The sequence below is a fragment of the Oncorhynchus mykiss genome, chromosome 30 (assembly GCF_057628025.1).
Source record: "Oncorhynchus mykiss isolate SJ-2025 chromosome 30, ASM5762802v1, whole genome shotgun sequence".
Taxonomy (NCBI): Eukaryota; Metazoa; Chordata; class Actinopteri; order Salmoniformes; family Salmonidae; genus Oncorhynchus; species Oncorhynchus mykiss.
The window spans coordinates 13,883,605-13,905,614 of NC_143051.1; the positions used below are offsets into that span (position 1 = coordinate 13,883,605).

The 22,010-nt window shown below is 42.2% G+C and overlaps 1 protein-coding gene across 1 annotated transcript in view; it reads left to right on the forward strand.

Annotated features, from left to right (window-relative positions):
• The first annotated feature begins 1,984 nt into the window (after positions 1-1,984).
• The window catches only part of LOC110487944 (endoplasmic reticulum membrane sensor NFE2L1), a 28,902-nt gene continuing 8,876 nt past the window's right edge, over positions 1,985-22,010 (forward strand). The window contains exons 1-3 of the mRNA XM_021559863.3: positions 1,985-2,962; positions 16,928-17,026; positions 17,264-17,377. Coding sequence (XP_021415538.3) covers positions 2,399-2,962; positions 16,928-17,026; positions 17,264-17,377 — 777 coding nt within the window. The 5' untranslated portion in view covers positions 1,985-2,398. The remainder of the gene's footprint in view (positions 2,963-16,927; positions 17,027-17,263; positions 17,378-22,010) is intronic.

Consider the following 22,010-nt stretch of genomic DNA (forward strand, 5'->3'; position numbering starts at 1 on the left):
CCTATGGACAGAGTCTCCCACCTCAGCTGTAGATCTCTGCAGTTCATCCAGAGTGATCATGGGCCTCTTGGCTGCATCTCTGATCAGTCTTCTCCTTGTATGAGCTGAAAGTTTAGAGGGACGGCCAGGTCTTGGTAGATTTGCAGTGGTCTGATACTCCTTTTATTTCAATATTATCGCTTGCACAGTGCTCTTTGGGATGTTTAAAGCTTGGGAAATCTTTTTGTATCCAAATCCGGCTTTAAACTTCTTCACAACAGTATCTCGGACCTGCCTGGTGTGTTCCTTGTTCTTCATGATGCTCTCTGCGCTTTTGACGGACCTCTGAGACTATCACAGTGCAGGTGCATTTATACGGAGACTTGATTACACACAGGTGGATTGTATTTATCATCATTAGTCATTTAGGTCAACATTGGATCATTCAGAGATCCTCACTGAACTTCTGGAGAGAGTTTGCTGCACTGAAAGTAAAGGGGCTGAATCATTTTGCACGCCCAATTTGTCAGTTTTTGATTTGTTAAAAAAGTTTGAAATATCCAATAAATGTCGTTCCACTTCATGATTGTGTCCCACTTGTTGTTGATTCTTCACAAAAAAAAACAGTTTTATATCTTTATGTTTGAAGCCTGAAATGTGGCAAAAGGTTGCAAAGTTCAAGGGGGCCGAATACTTTCGCAAGGCACTGTACATTGCATGTGAAATTAGATAAAAGTGCACATTACAACTCACTGATTCATCATGATTTGAATGGTGCTCTCTGGTCCAATACTGTAGTAAAGCTTCCCTTCCTTATTGTGCTCCTTCACACCCATGAATTTAAAAGTATTTGGAAGGTTGAAATATCATTACTCCTAGTGGGAGTAAGTGTTGCCTGACACTGTTCTCTCCATCTGTGGTCATGGAGGAATGGAAAGGAAGTCAGTTATATGTTCTGTGACACAAACATAGCCGGATAAATACTACATTAATCCCTTACAACATTCACAGAATATGGTCATCGTTTTGCTGAAGTGGCATTTGTACAACGCGCTTTGTTTCAACTATGCCTCTAGGGGGCGTTATGGTTTCCCAAAAGATCACAGAACATGCATTGCCATTTGATCATCTGTTGTCAGGGTCTGGCTGGCCAAGCAAGAGAGGATGGCAGTGTTGTACTTTCAAATCAAACATTTGATAATTCTACTTAGTTAGGCCCACTAGCTCTACCTCTACTGAAGAAAGTGTCATGCACTTGTTCAACATTTTATAGAAGTCTAACCATTTTTGTCTTTACATTTTTATTTTTCTAGGCATCAATATTTTTTATTGTATGAGATAAAATACAAATCAAATGTACCAATAATATATGTCATTATTGAGGGTGGGAGAAGGAGATGAAGGACTGTGTTCTGTCATGGAACACAATCTCCAGACAGGCAATAGATTGGCAACAGCAGCACTCTCTCGTGGAAGCCTTATGTTTCATATAGGTAAGAAGAGGATTAAGTAACTATCATGCATAACTAAAGACTTTATTGAAACATGTTTGAATTAATTGCTGAGTTCACAAGAACAACATGACCTGTTGGTACATGGTTGTGAACACTGTACTGTACATATTGTGTAGTGTTGAAAGCAGGTCAGTGGGCCAAACGTCATGAAGAAAATGTCACCGGAAGTACTGTCGAGGTCCCGCCCCTGACACTAAAGGGCAAAGTAGCATTCCAAAATAACGGTAATGTTCTTGTGATACACATTGTAAACCGTTTCAGATATTGTAAGATTAAATAAAAATACTTTCAATCACATTGCTAAGTATAAATGTATGTTCATAAGGCTGTGTGTCTTGTTTGGGCCAGAAATCCAACGAAGGGGGCGTTATTTTTTATTTAACTAAGAGCGGTGGGATGCTACAATTGGCTCACTATATGACAGAATATATTTTCAGCCAATCGAAGCCTGTTGCGATGAGTTATGGGCCTAGTTTGTGTAAATGATGCAAATCCTTCCCCAAGACTCCTCCACGCGGCCGGTAGGGAGTGAGAGCCATACACATTAAACCCATGAGGGAACCGATTCGGAATATTTATTTTATATTATAATTAGATTAAAATACGGCAGACAAATAAACAAGGGAGATTCCAGTGAATTATAGTTGCATCTATGATTAAATTGTTAATTATATGTGATCGTGGTACAGTTGTTCGTTTAAGAGCATGTTTCTGTCAGGAAGTTATCAGAAGCCGGTAGTGCAGTAGCTAGCTAACGTTTTCGCCGGGGACGGGCGGACCTCTTTGTCTGACAGGGGAAAGGAACTCGTGCTCTTTTGTTTTGCATTGTCTTTGTTTAGTGGGCTAAAGGGAACTCTGGGACCAGAGTTTCTCTTTATTGACGTTCTCCCCCCAAAAATAAAAAGATGCAAAACGTGAAGAAATACTTCACAGAGGGACTAATCCAGTTTACGATCTTACTCAGTTTGATCGGAGTTCGCGTGGATGTCGACAGCTATTGGAACGGCTACTACTCACCGCTAGAGATTAACGATGGTCCCAGCTCAGCCTTTATCCAGACACCGTTTCACAGTTTGAGGGACAATTGGGACGGGTACAGCGTGCACCCCAAATGTCCGGAGTTGGACTATTTCTTCGCCAGCCGTCGGCTTCTGGACGAGGTGAGGGCGCTTGGGTCGCCCACCCGGTTCCCTACGCAGTTGAGCGCGTGGCTCGTGCACCAAGTACCTGACAGATCGGAATTCGGAGAGCCACCGAACAGCACGAGTAGCAGTAATGGTAACGCGGGGCTGTCGTCAGACAGCACCGGGGAAGAGACCAACGACTCTGACCTTCTCGCCGAGGACGAGAGCTGTTCTACTGTTAGCGCTAGGTTGAGAGGCCGGCAGGAGGAGTGCCAGACTGCCACCCAACTAAGCACTGAGCAGGGGCCTTATCCCAGCACCGGAGCCTGCGCGATACCCAAAGAGGCGAGTACTGCAGCCAGCTAGCTAACTTTATCTGGTTTCAAACTTAATCTACTCTAACTAATGTGTCGCCCATGAAGTTATTGTGATGAAATGCGAACTAGGCCTTTAGTTGTAGCTGACAATGGGAATGACAAGTGTATTGTGATAGCCAGCTAAACAGCTAACGTTAGGCCAATAACGTTGCTAACTTGCTGTTATGACACCAACTGATAAGGTTCTATGCACATGGCATGCTGAACTTTTACATTCACTTTCACTTTGAATGTTATTTTTTTATAGCTAGATTACCTTTTAGATTGGTATCTCCTGACTAAGCACAACGTAATAAATAATCGACAGAGGTCTCCTCTCCAATATGTCGATAGCGAGCTACCAGCGCAGCCCACCAAACAATTCTGAAAGTACATGCAATTTAAGTGTTCCACCGCAAACAGCCACGAACAAATTTCACAAGCTACTATCTAATCAACATTGACATTATCACACCCCTGGTTAGCCACTATTGGCTTACATAGTCAAACCTAACACTATCTGCCAATAAATTTCCAATAATTTTTTTCCAATTTTCGTCTTTCTCTGGTGTTTATCTATCACTCCCGTGTGTGGCCAGTAATCATCTTGTGGGTTGACAGAAATACTTTCTCCAAACCCTTGTCAATTAAATGTTAACAGCAAAGTAGGCTAACCTGGCAGAAGTATATCATTTGTATATATTTGTTATTTTCAAACATTGACATGGAAATGAGCAGCAGCAGTGCAGAACCATTGCTGGACTGGCACATTCATCACGTGCTAGATGCGCAATTTAAAACAAATCTAATCAAATTTTATTTGTCACATACACATGGTTAGCAGATGTTAATGCGAGTGTAGCGGAATGCTTGTGCTTCTAGTTCCGACAATGCAGTAATAACCAACGAGTAATCTAGCTAACAATTCCAAAACTACTACCTTATACACACAAGTGTAAAGGGATAAAGAATATGTACATAAAGATATATGAATGGGTGATGGTACAGAACGGCATAGGCAAGATGCAGTAGATGGTATCGAGTACAGTATATACCAATGAGATGAGTATGTAAACAAAGTGGCATAGTTTAAAGTGGCTAGTGATACATGTATTACATAAAGATGCAGTAGATGATATAGAGTACAGTATATACGTATACATATGAGATAAATAATGTAGGGTATGTAAACATGTTAAGTAGCATTGTTTTAAAGTGGCTAGTGATATATTATTTTACATCAATTCCCATCAATTCCCATTATTAAAGTGGCTGGAGTTGAGTCAGTGTGTTGGCAGCAGCCACTCAATGTTAGTGGTGGCTGTTTAACAGTCTGATGGCATTGGGATAGAAATTAAAGGGCCAGGGCCCTGTTGCATAAAACAACAAGTTAATTTTCCCCTTATCTTTTCTTAACTTTAACGTCATGACATTTTCGGGAAAAATTTGGTGAAGGACCCAAATGTTTGAGAGAGCCTGTTTCCCATCACTACTAATGAATCTCCAGGGTTGCAGTTTTTATGGTTGAGAAGGAGTGAGACAGAACAGCTGCTGGATCAATGGATGTGATTCCGTGAGGCTAGTTAGTTGTTGAATCTGTTATTTCTTCGCACTTGACCCTTGTTCACCAGCTGTGGGCGAGGAGAATAGGCGGAGAAGTAAGGGCCTAGTACCTACCCCCTCTTTGTAAAAGCATTTGTCCTCAAATACAGCAGGCCCAAGACAACTCTTGTTTAAGATGATTTGGATAACATCAATTTACTTAGATTTTTTTTTGCCTGGGAGTTTAATTTACTACTAACCTTGTTTTAGGTTTAACTTTTTCTGTTCAGAAGATCACGCACTAATAATTTCCAAAGAAGGTGCAGGAAGTTCTACATTCTTACAACAATGACAGTTGGATTTAGGCTACAGAACTTTTGTTTCTTGTAGTTAAAGAAGTTCCACTTTCACAATCTACAAGTCCAGACAGAGGTAGTCAGAAGAGGACTGGGATTAAGTTCAATGTTAGTCATCCCCTTTGCCTCTGGCATTAACATATATGCAAACGCTCTACTCTTGCTGTATTCTCATCCACCCCTGTGGTAAAACATGATGAACCCTGTTATGTCATTTGTGGGTTTGAATGACTTATTCTCTCCACCCATAGGGTTACACACTCTTTGGGCCTTGGGTGTGTGTTTTTGTAGGGACAAAGGCCCACACTCACTGTAGTGAAAAACACTGCTGTGGCTTGGGAGTGTCCAATGTCAAAGACCGGGTTATCTTATCCCCCACGACTTCACTTGCAGCTGTTAGGAGATTTGTATTGTGTAACCTAGGGCTGTGGCGGTCGTGACATTTTGTTGGCCGGTTATTGTCATGCAAAAGCATGCTGATGTCACGGTAATTGACTGTTAATTAACATAAGCATGTTTAGCATTTCCATGCATACAAGCTACTGATGCCCGCCTTCGTCACATTTACATTTAAAAAGTATAATAAATCAATTTAATATACTGTACATCACAATAAGTCCATTATTTATTTGAGTCGAGTCCTAAGAACAGAATGAGTTGGCCTGGCTATGCTACATGTCATAGGCTGTAGGCTGGTTCATTTAGAAGACCAGATATGCTTAAGTCCCATGCCATTATTTTATATGATTGAATATAATTGACTAAAATAGAAAGGATATTTTTCCCTTTCCAGCGCGAGTGTGCCTAGTGAAGTTGCCACGTTGAGCGTTTAAAGTGATCATTTGAAACGGGTCCTATATGCTAGATTTAGAGTTGTTTGGCAACATTAGTTGTGAATGATACAAACCTTAATGTCTTAGAAATGAAAATGAATATGGGCTGCATGATGTGACTATAGCCTATTGATTTGAGAAAGTAGTAAAAAAAAGCTTGTGTAATGTTCCTTCCCTCAGGCTGCGCAGCTGTTTTCTCAAGTATTTTCCCACATCAGACTATTCCAAATTTAATCTCGTCTTTATATGTAAAATTAGTTTCAATTTAAATGGACCATTATCCAATGGGCAGGAATAGCGAATGGAGGCAGCACACTTTCTTGCCAGTCCATTTTTCAACGATGCCTGGTAGACTACTTCGTTTTTACAGCGGAGCTGTACTTAATATGAACCGCTGAGGAATAAGCTTAAGAAAACAGAAGTTTACATACACCTTAGCCAAATACTTTTAAACTCAGTTTTTCACAATTCCTGGCATTTAATCTAAGTAAAAATTTCCTGTTTTAGGTCCGTTAGGATCACCACTTTATTTTAAGAATGTGAAATGTCAGAATAATAGTGGAGATAATTATTTATTTCAGCTCTTATTACTTTCATCACATTCCCAGAAGTTTACATACAGTGGGGCAAAAAAGTATTTAGTCAGCCACCAATTGTGCAAGTTCTCCCACTTAAAAAGATGAGAGGCCTGTAATTTTCATCATAGGTACACTTCAACTATGACAGACAAAATGAGAGAAAAAAAAATCCAGAAAATCACACTAGGATTTTAAATGAATTTATTTGCACATTATGGTGGAAAATAAGTATTTGGTCACCTACAAACAAGCAAGATTTCTGGCTCTCACAGACCTGTAACTTCTTCTTTAAGAGGCTGTGTCCTCCACTCGTTACCTGTATCAATGTCACCTGTTTGAACTTGTTATCAGCATAAAAGACACCTGTCCACAACCTCAAACAGTCACACTCCAAACTCCACTATGGCCAAGACCAAAGAGCTGTCAAAGGACACCAGAAACAAAATTGTAGACCTGCACCAGGCTGGGTAGACTGAATCTGCAATAGGTAAGCAGCTTGGTTTGAAGAAATCAACCGTGGGAGCAATTATTAGGAAATGGAAGACATACAAGACCACTGATAATCTCCCTCGATCTGGGGCTCCACGCAAGATCTCACCCCGTGGGGTCAAAATGATCACAAGAACGGTGAGCAAAAATCCCAGAACCACACGGGGGGACCTAGTGAATGACCTGCAGAGAGCTGGGACCAAAGTAACAAAGCCTACCATCAGTGACACTACGCTGCTTAAGCCAGTACATGTCCAGGCCCATCTGAAGTTGGCTAGAGAGCATTTGGATGATCCAGAAGAATATTGGGAGAATGTCATATAGTCAGATCAAACCAAAATATTACTTTTTGGTAAAAACTCAACTCGTCGTGTTTGGAGGACAAAGAATGCTGAGTTGCATCCAAAGAACACCATACCTACTGTGAAGCACAGGGGTGGAAACATCATGCTTTGGGGCTGTTTTTCTGCAAAGGGACCAGGACGACTGATCTGTGTAAAGGAAAGAATGAATGGGGCCATGTATCGTGAGATTTTGAGTGAAAACCTCCTTCCATCAGCAAGAGCATTGAAGATGAAACGTGGCTAGGTCTTTCAGCATGACAATGATCCCAAACACACTGCCCGGGCAAGGAAGGAGTGGCTTCGTAAGAAGCATTTCAAGGTACTGGAGTGGCCAAGCCAGTCTCCAGATCTCAACCCCATAGAAAATCTTTGGAGGGAGTTGAAAGTCTGTGTTGCCCAGCAACAGCCCCAAAACATCACTGCTCTAGAGGAGATCTGCATGGAGGAATGGGCCAAAATACCAGCAACAGTGTGTGAAAACCTTGTGAAGACTTACAGAAAACGTTTGACCTCTGTCATTGCCAACAAAGGGTATATAGCAAAGTATTGAGAAACGTTTGCTATTGACCAAATACTTATTTTCCACCATAATTTGCAAATAAATTCATAAAAAATCCTACAATGTGATTTTTCTGGAAGAAAAAAATTCTCTCATTTTGTCTGTCATAGTTGAAGTGTACCTATGATGAAAATTACAGGCCTCTCTCATCAGAACTTGCACAATTGGTGGCTGACTAAATACTTTTTTGCCCCACTGTATACTCAATTAGTATTTGGTAGCATTGCCTTTCAATTGTTTAACTTGGGTCAAATGTTTCAGGTAGCCTTCCACAAGCTTCCCACAATAAGTTGGGTGAATTTTGGACCACCTTATGTAAATGTGATATTTTTATACCAGTTTTTGTTTTGTCATTATGGGGTATTGTGTGTAGATTGAGGGGGGGGGGGGGGGGGAAACAATTTCATCCATTTTAGAATAAGGTTGTAATGTAACAAAATGTGGGAGAAGTCAAGTTTCCCGACTGCATTGTCGGTAGGAGCTACCGAATGTCATATCCAAGCGCATGTGAACAAGAGACATTGTGCAAATTAACAAAAATTTGACACATGCTTGTCTGAAGGAAGAACGGTACTGGCTCTGAAGCAGAGTATGTGAGTAGAGCTGGAGCGGAGCGTGCCCAATTTGACAGGCGCGTGGAGAGAGTTTCCCAACGGCTGGAGCTCCAGTAGCGATCTCGGGGCATGCCCGGCCCAGAATGCATTATAGTCTACCTCTGTACTGCCATAGCCACTTGATCTAGCTGTCATGGAGTTCAGTAAATATTTTCATAAAGAAAATGATAAAACACACAGGTGCAAAATCAAGGTGACTTACAAAGATGAGGAGGACCAAGAGGAAGAGAGGGAGTGCTGTGATGTAGTGTCCACAACTAATGAATCATTGTGGAATCTGAAAAGACACCTATCCTGAAAGCATGATGGTGTACTTAGAACATCCTAAAAGAAAGGAACGAATAGATAATAACTAAGCGTGTCTTTGTAGCAAAGTATTTATAAACCAAAAAAATCTGTTCTCTTAAATGTTTCGTTCATTTTTGTTCTATTATCTATAATTGAGGTCGACCGATTAATCCGAATGGCCGATTTTAATTAGGGCCGATTTTCACGTTTTCATAACAATCGGAAATCGGTATTTTTGGACACCGATTTGGCCGATTTAAAAAAATAAATAATAATAATAATAAAAAAAACATTTTAAAAAACCTTTTATTTAATCTTTATTTAACTAGGCAAGTCAGTTAAGAACACATTCTTATTTTCAATGACGGCCTAGGAACGGTGGGTTTAACTGCCTCGTTCAGGGGCAGAACGACAGATTTTCACCTTGTCAGCTCAGGGGATTCAATCTTGCAGCCTTACAGTTAACTGGTCCAACGCTATGACCACCTGCCTCTCGTTGCACTCCACGAGGAGACTGCCTGTTACGCGAATGCAGTAAGCCAAGGTAAGTTGCTAGCTAGCATTAAACTTATCTTACATAAAACAATCAATCATAATCACTAGTTAACTACACATGGTTGATGATATTACTAGTTTATCTAGCATGTCCTGCGTTGCATACAAGTATACAAGTATCTGACTGAGCGGTGGTAGACAGCAGCAGGCTTGTAAGCATTCATTCAAACAGCACTTTCGTTTTGCCAGCAGCTCTTCGTTGTGCGTCAAGCATTGTGCTGTTCATGACTTCAAGCCTATCAACTCCCGAGATTTAGGCTGGTGTAACCGAAGTGAAATGGCGCGCTAATAGCGTTTCAAACATCACTCGCTCTGAGACTTGGAGTGGTTGATCCCCTTGCTCTGCATGGGTAACGCCGCTTCGAGGGTGGCTGTTGTCATTGTGTTCCTGGTTCGAGCCCAGGGAGGAGTGAGGAGAGGGAAGGAAGTGATACTGTTACACTGGCAATACTAAAGTGCCTATAAGAACATCCAATAGTCAAAGATGAAATACAAATGGTATAGAGGGAAATAGTCAAAAATCCTAATTGAACAGGTTTCATTTATTTGAGGCTAAATTGATTTTATTGATGTATTATATTAAGTTAAAATAAGTGTTCATTCAGTATTGTTGTAATTGTCATTACAAATAAATGTTAAAAAATCGGCCGATTTTTAATCGGTATCCACTTTTTTGGCCCTCCAATTATCGGTATCGGCGTTGAAAAATCATAATCGGTCGACCTCCAATATATACAGTGCGTTGCAAAAGTATTCGGCCCCCTTGAACTTTGCGACCTTTTGCCACATTTCAGGCTTCAAACATAAAGCTATAAAACTGTATTTTTTGTGAAGAATCAACAACAAGTGGGACACAATCATGAAGTGGAATGACATTTATTGGATATTTCAAACTTTTTTAACAAATCAAAAACTGAAAAATTGGGCGTATCCTGATGTACTGGCCTGTTTCCTGGTAGCGCCTCCATGCTCTGGACACTACGCTGACACACAACAAACCTTCTTGCCACAGCTCGCATTGATGTGCCATCCTGGATGAGCTGCACTACCTGAGCCACTTGTGTGGGTTGTAGACTCCGTCTCATGCTACCACTAGAGTGAAAGCACCGCCAGCATTCAAAAGTGACCAAAACATCAGCCAGGAAGCATAGGAACTGAGAATTGGTCTGTGGTCACCACCTGTAGAACCACTCCTTTATTGGGGGTGTCTTGCTAATTGCCTATAATTTCCACCAGTTGTCTATTCCATTTGCACAACAGCATGTGAAATTTATTGTCAATCAGTGTTGCTTCCTAAGTGGACAGTTTGATTTCACAGAAGTGTGATTGACTTGGAGTTACATTGTGTTGTTTAAGTGTTCCCTTTATTTTTTTGAGCAGTGTATAAAAATCTCTGCCCAGCCTGGCAAGAATGGCCAAGTGTGTGTTTAGCATCCCCAGTGGCTCTGCCTGTGTGGAGAGGATATTCTCCGCTCTGGCCGGCTCTCCAGGCCCCATCCCATGATCCTGAAAGGCCAGACTGGCCAGAAAATGAATTCAGAGGCACTGTCATTTTTAGAATTTAATTTGTATTTAATTCCAAGTAAGCCACAGCCTATATGCAAAATGTATAGACTATAATGATTAATACAACAATATGTCCCTACAAGGCTCACTTACAAATGCTTCACAAGGTATTTCTTTGTAGGCTATAGCCTGGAAATAATATAAATAATATAGCCTAAATAACTTATTTGTTTTCCTTCTTAGGCTCATCGTCTGGCTCCTGACCTATTTGGAGTGTTTATATGCTGTTTAATATGACATGTCGCCTATTTGAAATTATGTGCTACTTTCACATTCACCTTTTTGTTTATTCAAATACTTTTCATTCAAATCACATGGTTTGGTTTCAATACTTCATAACCAAATGGTAGGTTCAGGTAGACACAAAAATAGATGTTTGTTGGTTAAATTGTGATTTTAATGAATGGAGTGAATTTGGAGCTGCTGTTTTTTTTTTGTCTTGTGAGGTTTTTAGCTGAGTGGTTGGAAAGGGGTAAGCACTGCTCCATGAGCCATGAGGGATTTCCAACTGCTCAATTCCACTCACATACTCTGCTCTGAAACAGCATATGTCTGGAGTTGCTAGGGCAACGGGCCTCAAACACGGCAGAACACTTACACAATATTATCAATTCACTAACATACATTAGATAACTAGGAAGGTAAACTTCTTCATTTTTCAGGCAGGAAAAAAGATAATGCCAAAGAAATATCTTCTTGCATTTTGTAAACGCAGATCTAAAATACTTCTTACTGTAATTCCTGCTCTGCGTTTTCTCATTGTAGCCAGCCTACTTTTCTCTGGTAAAATGCAAGATTTAAGCAAAACCCTAGGAAATGTAGCTGGCTACATTCTTTCTATGCTAAACATTGGAAATATTATGACCATGCATCGTTTTTACTTAGCTTTTTCATTGTAGCTCATTTACTTGTGTGGCTGCCGGCCAAATAGCATTGCACATATGCTGTCATCTGATGAAAATGAAGCCATCTTCTTCTGAATGTGTTGCACTAATGTATTTTCTGTTGAGGAAAACTGGAGTTGCACGTCACTGATAAAAATGCGACCCCTGTCAATACACAGCTGTACTCACCTGCTCCCGCTTTCTCCCATTGTGCTATTTACAAACACTCATGACTGGCACAAATGTTCTGGGGAACTACTGTAAGCTTCATCATAATGTGACTGGCTCAAATGTTCTGGGGAACTACTGTAAGCTTCATCATAATGTGACTGGCTCAAATGTTCTGGGGAACTACTGTAAGCTTCATAAATTGACCGGGGAAATTAGGTCTCCTAATGTTTTGTACAGTTGACTGCAGGCAGTAGCTACAAATAATATTTATTGAAAAACGTAAAATAAATAGTTTTAAACAGTATTGAAAACCATCCCTGGCTATTTCCAAATACCCCGGTATACAGTGTACCATCGAAGCCTAGCATCAACCTTGTTGATGTTGTCAACAGACTGATAACAGTTGTGGTTAACAGCACTCTAGTAAAAGTTAGGTAGGGCCTGAGTCATTTAACGCCGCTACTGGGGTTCATTGTAACAGAAAACGGCGCCTCCTGTTATCCGTGGCGATTTGAACATGTCAATCTTGGTGGGCAAACAACCCATCTGTTTTTAGATGCATGCCAGCGAAGCCGCGACACTCTAAACGTTACATGAACTGTAACAGTGATAAACGCTGCCCACAAACTTTTAGTCCACACCAAGCTGTCCCGAGAGTGGAGCTTATGTCTGACTTGCTTAAATAAATGTGGTTTCTGCTGGCTCCTTGTAATAATAATGAATGTCGACGTGAGTTTTGAACCAAACACAAACATTACATTTATGTTCAGTAAATTCATGTTTGTTCTTATATAATTAACACTTAGCTCGAAGTATAAACAAGCTGCAAGCAAACAAGCTGCAAGCAAACAAGCTGTGATGAGGTTAGCCTACTACCATTTAAAGTATTTTATTAGGCCTATGTGGTCTTAAAAGGAAGGACAATCCACTTTTAGAGACAATATACAGACACACTGACAGCACATTTCAAACAAAACAACCATCTCAATATGAACTAGAATTACATGGGTTTGTTACTGAACTGTGTGTTGAACAAAAATATTTGAATGGGAAGAGACTGTCACTGGAAAACATGGTTAGGAGAAAGGCATATTACAATGTGCTGTTGGGTCTGTAACTTACTGACGTATTCTAAACTCTTCTAAACTCTTCTTTTCTCTTCTTCTAAAAAAGAAACGTCCTCTCACTGTCAACTGTGTTTATTGTCAGCAAACTTAACGTGTAAGTATTTGTATGAACATAAGATTCAACAACTGAGACATAAACTGAACAAGTTCCACAGATGTGACTAACAGAAATGTAATAATATGTCCCTGAACAAAGGTGGGTCAAAGTCTAAAGTAACAGACAGTATCTGGTGTGGCCACCAGATGCATTAAGTACTGCAGTGCATCTCCTCATGGACTGCACCATATTTGCCAGTTCTTGCTGTGGGATGTTACCCCACTCTTCCACCAAGGCACCTGCAAGTTCCCGGACATTTCTGGGGGGAATGGCCCTAGCCCTCACCCTCCGATCCAACAGGTCCCAGACGTGCTCAATGGGATTGAGATCCGGGCTCTTTACTGGCCATGTCAGAACACTGACATTCCTGTCTTGCAGGAAATCACGCACGGAATGAGCAGTATGGCTGGTGGCATTGTCATGCTGGAGGATCATGTCAGGATGAGCCTGCAGGAAGGGTACCACATGAGGGAGGAGGATGTCTTCCCTGTAACGCGGTGTTGAGACTGCCTGCAATGACAGCAAGCTCAGTCCGATGATGGTGTGACACACCGCCCCAGACCATGATGGACCCTCCACCTCAATTGATCCCGCTCCAGAGTACAGGCCTCAGTGTAACGCTCATTCCTTTGGTGATAAACGCGTATCTGACCATCACCTCTGAGACAAAACCACGACTCATCAGGGAAGAGCACTTTTTGCCGGTCCTGTCTGGTCCAGCGACAGTGGGTTTGTGCCCATAGACGATGTTGCCGGTGATGTCTGGTGAGGACCCGACATGACAACAGGCCGACAAGCCCTCGGTCTAGCCTCTCTCAGCCTATTGGGGACAGTCTGAGCACTGATGGAGGAATTGTGCGTTCCTGGTGTAACTCGGGCAGTTGTTGTTGCCATCCTGTACCTGTCCCGCAGGTATGATATTTGGATGTACCGATCCTGTGCAGGTCTTACACGTGGTCTGCCACTGCGAGGACGATCAGCTGTCCGTCCTGTCTCACTCTAGTGCTGTCTTAGGCATCTAACAGTACGGACATTGCAATTTATTGGCCTGCAGTCCTCATGCCTCCTTGCAGCATGCCTAAGGCATGTTCACGCAGATGAGCAGGGACCCTGGGCATCTTTCTTTTTGGTGTTTTTCCAGAGTAAGTAGGAAGGCCTCTTTAGTTAGTTTTCATAACTGTGACCTTAATTGCCTACCGTCTGTAAGCTGTTAGCGTCTCACCTACCCTAGAGAGGTTAAGACACTAACGTCCCACCAGGCCAACATCCGGTGACACTGCAGAGAGCTAACGTTCTAAATACACCATTTGTTATAGTAAACATTCTTGTAAATACATGTATCTTACATAATTTAAAAGATGAGCGTCTTATTCATCCAGCCGCTGTGTCAGATTTTTTTTAAAAATTCAAAAAGCCGTTACTACGAAAAGGCTGTACTGCGAAAGCAAACATGCTATTTTCTGAGGACGGCGCCACACACACACACAAGTATTACTAGCATTTTCCAACCAAGCATTAGCGCCATGAAAGTCACAAGACCATGAAATGGTACAAGACATTTTTCTATAATTTCATTGACATTGCTGAGGTGAATGCCTTCATCCTCCAGAAGGAAATGGCTAAGAGCTGTGGACAGCCCCCCCCCATCTCACAGCTAGCCTTCAGGGAGCTGCTCATCCAGGAGCTTGCTAGCTACAGCAAGTCCACTGTAGCACCTTCTGTCCCCTCTACCTCTGTCCCTTCTGCTCCAACCAGTGGTGTTCACCTGCCCAGATTCATCTCTGCAGTCATGAATGTGCCTCAGGGCAAAAAGGGCACAGTAGGGAGATGTTGTTGTGCCCTTTGTCACAGGAAATGCCCCATCACCTGCACCACCTGTTCAGTAAGCCTTTGCTTTACAGCAGAAAGAGACTGCTATGGGCCATGGCACCAGCAGCACAATATTGTGTAGAGGACTGAGGGTCTTCACAATATTGTAAATAAAAAATATGTAAATAGTTACCCTTGTTAATTGTTTGTATATTTTTTTCTATATATATTTTTTTTTTGTGGGGGGGGGGGGGTGTTAATTTTCCTATGATTAAATGACTGAACAAATCATTTTAAATGGAACTGTAACTAAGTAAACTTATACTCTGTTTTATTATATCTGATTAACAATATGAGTTCATAAGAAGGGATTGTGAGACACGGACAAGGAGTAATTAAAGTTAATGAACACCATTCCAACTAGGCAGAAACGAATGGGTTGTGGATTAAGTAAGCAGATAAGGTAGTTAACCTATGGTTGAACCGACGAAACTTAGCTCTGGGGTGTTTTAGATAAGACAGTGAGTGCATTCCTAGGTTTTCTGTTAATTAGAACTGTCAGCTAAGTGGTGATTGATAATGTTGAGCGGTCAAAAGTTAATTAAGTTGTGTTGTGTATCCTGTGTATGTGCTAGTGGGTCAGAATGAACTCAGAATGAACCTTTAAAGTTCCCTTTGACCCGGTCTGGAGGAGGAGATTCATTTTAGGAGCAATGAAATGACGTCATGTTATTGTGTATATATAATATAGAATTCTGTTACCTATTATTGAAAAGACTGGTCTCCGTCTATTTTATGCAAACAAGAATCTTACAAATTCTTATAAAATAGATTAAGGGAATTCAATTAATGAATGCAATTGGTATAATTTAATTACAGTAACAGGGGGGGGGGGGGGTTATATAGTTCTTTCCTTCAAAATGTATCACTTTATCAATTCGGCCACTTGGGTACATTTGTGTGGGACACCTGACTTCATGCTCAATGTCATGTAGCTCGCTCATTTTTGAAGTTATCTGTCCAAAACTTTGCTCAGCTATTGTTTCCATCTTATGTTCTTCATTCAAATCATCCACAGCATCCTATCTGTATGTTTGGCTGTTCTTGGTCATCTGAAAGATGATGCAGCAACAATAAAAAACAGAAAACTTATGTTTATTTCCTTGTATTTTCTTCTACCAGATCTATTGTGTTATATTCTCCTACATTCAATTCACATTTCCACAAAATTCAGAGTGTTTCCTTTCAAATGATACCAAGAATATGCATATCCTTGCCTCTGGGCCTGAGCTACAGGCAGTTAGATTAGGGTATGTCTTTAGGCGGAAATTGAGAAGGAGGGGGTACCCCAAAGAAGTTAACGACTGTTCCACAGGTGCATGTTCCTTAATTGTTTATGGTTCATTGAACAAGCATGTGAAACAGTGTATAAACCCTTTACAATGAAGATCTGTGAAGTTATTTGGATTTTTACGAATTATCTTTGAAAGACAGGGACCTGAAAAGGGGAGGATTATTTTAATTTTAGCCACCAGGAAATGGCACAATGTTTTTGCATAGTGCATCTTTACTGTTTTGTATACTCAGTGTATGTTCATGTCAATTAGTAGAATAACGACAACGTTACAATGGAAATGTCACACAAAAAATGAAGAAGTGCAAAATATTTGGACATTTTTGTAACTAAACCTCCCTTGGCTGCACTGCTTTGTAACATATTTTGCTTAGTTGTTTCGGTGGGCTGGCCCTCGTCTGCTCGGTAATCAGACTGTTCCCATAGTTTTGCTTCCACAGACAGTTTTGTCAACAAGCTGCCCCCTTGAGGAGATTACTTCTGTCAGACTCGATCCTCTCAGTCCGTGTAAGACGCATTTAACAGAAGTACCGAAAGTAACCAATTCTAGTACCAAACTGTTTTTCATGTTCTAGAATCGGAATATCAGAAGTTTCGGTATATACCGTGCAACACTAATGGCTAACAAATGTCTTTCTTTGTCCTGGTCTCTCTCACTCCCACCATCGTCTGTCCTCTCTTCCATTTTCCTCTGTACTCTCATTATTCACCCCACATCTTTCTCTCTACTTCTCACTTCCTCAATTTATTCTGCTTGTTCCTTTCCATCTTTCTTTTCCTGTTATCAGGAGGTTGAGTTACTGAATGGGCAGATCGATGGTGATGAAGCCAGAGAGGAACTGGTTTCCCTGACTCAGCTGGCTCTCAGTTCAGCACTAGAACAAGAGGTACATACAGCGACGAGACAGAATTCAAATAAATGTGTCTTGGAATGTAGGCTAGCTAGAGAACAGGCATGTCTTCATTTATCATACTATTAGCTCAGTCTGTGATGACCCTCATGTTGTGTGTGTGTGTGCAGTATGTCCTGTGCTTGCCTTGTCCCATGTTTTCGTTGTGTGCATGTTGCATGTTTTTCATCACAGCTTTTACTGTGTTTGTTGACTGTGTGTTGTTGATTCCAGGGTTTGTTCACTAGTGGAGCTTCTCTCGCTTGTCCTGAGGACCACCGTCCCCCTGCCATCGACATCCACCAGCACTGGAGCCACTTCCTGTCTCTACCCGTCTCTGAATTTGACGTAAGTGGTTACCTTGATGATGATGTCATTGTGATATTTGGCAATAGAGAAGGCGATTTGAAATGTGTTAGTCAGGTAATATGGTTCCCTTTGTCAGTCAGTTTTCGGTACATACTACGGGGGAGTCGCATTCTTACGACTCCGTTTTGAAGGAGCTACAATTATGCCTGACAAGGCCAATGAAATTCAGCTCATGCCTCGCTGGAAGCCCCGCCTTCTTCCACAAATGATAAGCGTGAGGCTCGGATTCATTTCTTGAATTATTCTGCTCTTCACCTCGTGTGAACAGGAATGATTTGCGCTACTAAAACAAACAATTGGAAAACGAGACTGTCTTGCGTTGCGCTAACTAAACTGTCCCGTAGTAGAGCGTGCTCACGCCCTGGGAGTGTGCGAAGTGTTGTAGTTGTTATCATTATGTTTTCGTATCACAAACAATGAGTTATTCATTCATTTCCTGGCGCACTGATTAAGATGGCTAAGAAAACAACTGAGACAACGATGGCTACGCTGGGATCTGGGTGGAGATCATGGCCCAGTCAGGCGGTTATAGCATTTCTCTGAAAGATACTTACGCTCTGTGTAGTTTGTCTCGGCTTAGAGCACGCTCAGGCAGCCCTCGCTCAAAACAGTCCATGTGTGCATTGTCACACACTGCGTACAAACTCTCCGGAAACACATGTAGCCTTCTTGAGGAAGCTTGTAATTACTGATTGTGACTTTACTTTCTTGGAGGCCGGTACCTCGGCTGTGACCGACGAGCAGGAAGCAGAAATGGATAGGGTGATCAGAGCATATGCTGTGGCTGCCTGGGTTATGCTGTGGCTGCCTGGGTTATGCGGTGGCTGCCTGGGTTATGCGGTGGCTGCCTGGGTTATGCGGTGGCTGCCTGTGCCCAACCCAGCTCCTGGGCGCTCTGTCACCAATTACGGGAGGCTACTCAAAGAAAGAGTGTGGCCAGGTTCCGTGGGTACCCCCCGCCACCTGTGTCTGCCTCGGTCAAACACCACTTGCCCCTCTTCTCAGACTTGTTGATGAAGGGTCCAGTCGCACTTCAGTGATCCGGTCGCCCGTGGACTTTCGAGACCGGGCTAGCTAAACGAGCGCTGCGTAGCGTGCTAGCCAGGTTGGCTAACTCGCAGAGGTGAGCTAGCTACTGTATTACTATCTATTCCTGCCTCCCCGTAGTAGAGTTGCTGGGGCAGCTCTCTTGTTTAGTATATGTAGCGTTATGTCACTTGGACATTCTAAATGGACCATGCTGCAGTCAGGCTAGTGAGCCTAGCTTATGCTAAAAAGTCTCCTGGCTACTGTCAGCTAGCATGCTTAACATCTGGCGAGTGTAACTTACTTGCTCTCCTTCAGCGTTATGGCAACCACATTCCTATTTTCAGGGTTTGCGTGCACCTCAGATGAAGAAGCAGCCCCCCGAAGCGAGGGGCTTTGGCACGGGTCTGAGTGACCAGTGTGCCCCTCCATAAAAACATTACTGTGACAACCGTGCCCCCACGATTGGCCAACTGGGTACTACGTCAGCAATTGCCAGAGCCCCCTGATCACTTAAAGGGGCCAGGCTTCATGCAGGCTATACAGTCTCACGGAAGCACAACATATGTTGGAAGCTTGTCCATGTTTAATGCTGTCCCCTCTGTTACCCCGTGTTCCACGGTGTTCACAGGGTTCAAGGTCTATATCAATCTCCCCACTATGAGTGATGAGTTGGGTCACCGTCCACAATGGGGCACCCCTCTCCCATTTTTTTTACATTTTATTTAACTAGGTCAGTCAGTTAAGAACAAATTCTTATTTTCAATGACAGCCTGCTGGGGAACAGTGGAGTTAACTGCCTTGTTCAGGGGCAGAACGACCCATTTTTGCCTTGTCGGCTTTGGGATTCGATCCAGCAACCTTTCGGTTATTGGCCCAACGCTCTAATCACTAGGCTACCTGCCGTCTCTATGAGGTGTCTAGGGATACAGTTTATGGGCTCTATAGGTGCCCGCTATTATCCCACACTCCTAGTAATTAGATACAATTATGAATCGCCCCTGTCTGTTACAACAGAAGGGGTCAGTTTTTCTGAGCTGTCGGTCCCATTCCCAGCTAGGTTACGACACGCTCTGTCGCCAGTACCTATGACTGGTCGGTAGGGTAACCTCCATGATAAAATACTTTTTCTTTGGGTTTATATTTAATGCGTGTGGTCCAGAGATGGGTGCCAGACAGTTACCAGACCTCATCTTACCGCCTAAACCGAGTGAGGCTCATTGTGACAACAGTACCCAGGTGGCACGGCCAATCGGGGCACATCACTGATCGCCGGAGCCCGTGTACCCAGAGTGGGCCAAGCTTTAGGCAAATCTTGGCACATGTAGAGTTTCTTTTTTTTTACCAAGTTCCACAGTGTTCACGTGATAACCGTTGTCTCCCGTATGCGAGTTCGATGAAGTGTTCCTTCTCCATGTTCAGATACACGGTTGTCAAGAGTGGTGGTTCTTCATCCATTTCCAATCTTTCCCAGTCCACAAGGTCCCGCCCCTTCAGAGGACACTTCACGGGAGTCTCGTTGTGTGCTCCAACCAGAGTTTGTGAGTGATGAGCGGAGCGTGCCCAATTTGACTGGCGCGTGGAGCGAGTTTCCCCAAGGCTGGAGCTCCAGTAGCGATCTCGGGGCATGCCCGGCCCAGCATGCATTATAGTCTACTTGTGTGCTGCTATAGCTCCTTGATTTGAACTACTGTCATGGATTCACTAAATATTTTTATAATGAAACGGATTTTAAAGAAGGTGCAACAACAAGGTGACTTACGAAGATGAGGAGGACCAAGAGGAAGAGAGGGAGTGCTGTGATGTAGTGTCCACAACTAATGAATCATTGTGGAATCTGAAAAGACACCTATCCTGAAAGCATGATGGTGGACTTACTAGTACGTGCACATGCTAACAGAAAGGAACGAGGTGGGTAGATAGTTGAGTGTGTCATTGTAGCAAAGTATTTATAAACTAAACATCAGATCTCTTAAGTTATTATCTATTCAATAGGCTATAATTGATTTTGGCCCAATAGGCCTGATATATACATTACATCTTTCAATGAGCTTTCCATTTTGATAGGCAAAATAACCCTATCAAAATTACCCTAAAAACCTTTAGGCCTACCTATAGATTTTTTTTTTTTAAACAACTCTGCATCCCTGCCCAGCCTGACGGGTGGCCTGAAGGCTGTTTAGCATCCCCAGTGGGATGCAAGCGCTGAAAGGATATTCTCAGATGCTGGCCGGCTCTCCAGGCACCATCGCACGAGCCTGAAGCCACACTCTAGGCTTTTTCAAAAAATTAATTCAAAAACACTGAATTGTTTAATTTCATTTGTATTTCATTCTAAGTCACAGCCTATATGCGTAATTTATTGACTATAATGATTTAATACAACAAAATGTTTAAATGCTGAGCTCTTTGTAATATGCCAGCCTAGTGTCGAACTCGCAGATGCTTCACAATGTATTTCTTTGTAGGCTATAACCTTGAAATAATTTAAATTATATAGCCTAAATAATGAAATGTTCGTTCCTTCGGCTACCTGTCTGGCTCCTGAACAATTTAGTGTCTATATTCCATGAAATACGACATGTAGCCTATTTCAAATGGTGAGCGCTTCTTCTAGTTTGTTTATAAGACTTTTCATTCAAATCATATGATTTGTTTTCAATGCTTAACCAAATGGAAGGTCCAGATAGTCACACAAATAGATGGGTGTTTGTTAAATTGTGATCTATTTTTTTAATTAATGGCGCGAATTTGTAGCGGCACTATTTTTATTTGGAAAGGACATGGAGCGCCAGGCTCCGCTCCATGAGCGGAATTTCCCACTGCTCAACTCTGCTCACATGCTCTGACCAATGGCTCGCATGCAAAGTGTTGCCCTGGATCATGTGACCAGTGACGTCAGGGTACAGGTTACAATTTGTTGTGCATACCCCACGCTTCTGCAGTATCATCACGTTGACTGTTCCCCAGGCCTCAGCAACAGTTTTAAGGGAGTTCCGGCTCTGCTTAACAAAATGTCAGCGGGGTCACTGTGTTTTCGCCCGTGCCTATGCCTACTGGGGATGATGCCTTCTGTGATGGAAGTCATTCAGTTTTAGGGATGTTTATTTTGCATTGGATGCATCTCAATCCACCGATGGCGTACTTCCCCATCTGCAGTGAAAGGTGGCAGAGCTAGAGCCGTGTTTGTCAGACCATGAGACATTCTGAAAATTGGTCTGCTCGTGAAAACATCTGTAGCATCTGAAAGGTTTGACCTATGAACCCTCACGAACATGATGGTGTTCTCTGTTTTGCTCATCCACCAGTGTCACGGTACTTGTCTGAAGGTAACCGGTACCGGTTTTAAAAAACGGAAGTATTAAAGTAGTTTTGTGCCTACCCAGAAAAAGGGGTTAAATATGTGTAAAAAAAAAATAATATATATATATATATATAGACACACACACACACACAGTTGAAGTCGGAAGTTTACATACACTTAGGTTGGACTCATTAAAACGTGTTTTTCAACCACTCCACAAATTTCTTGTCAATAAACTATAGTTTTGGGAAGTCGGTCAGGACATCTACTTTGTGCATGACC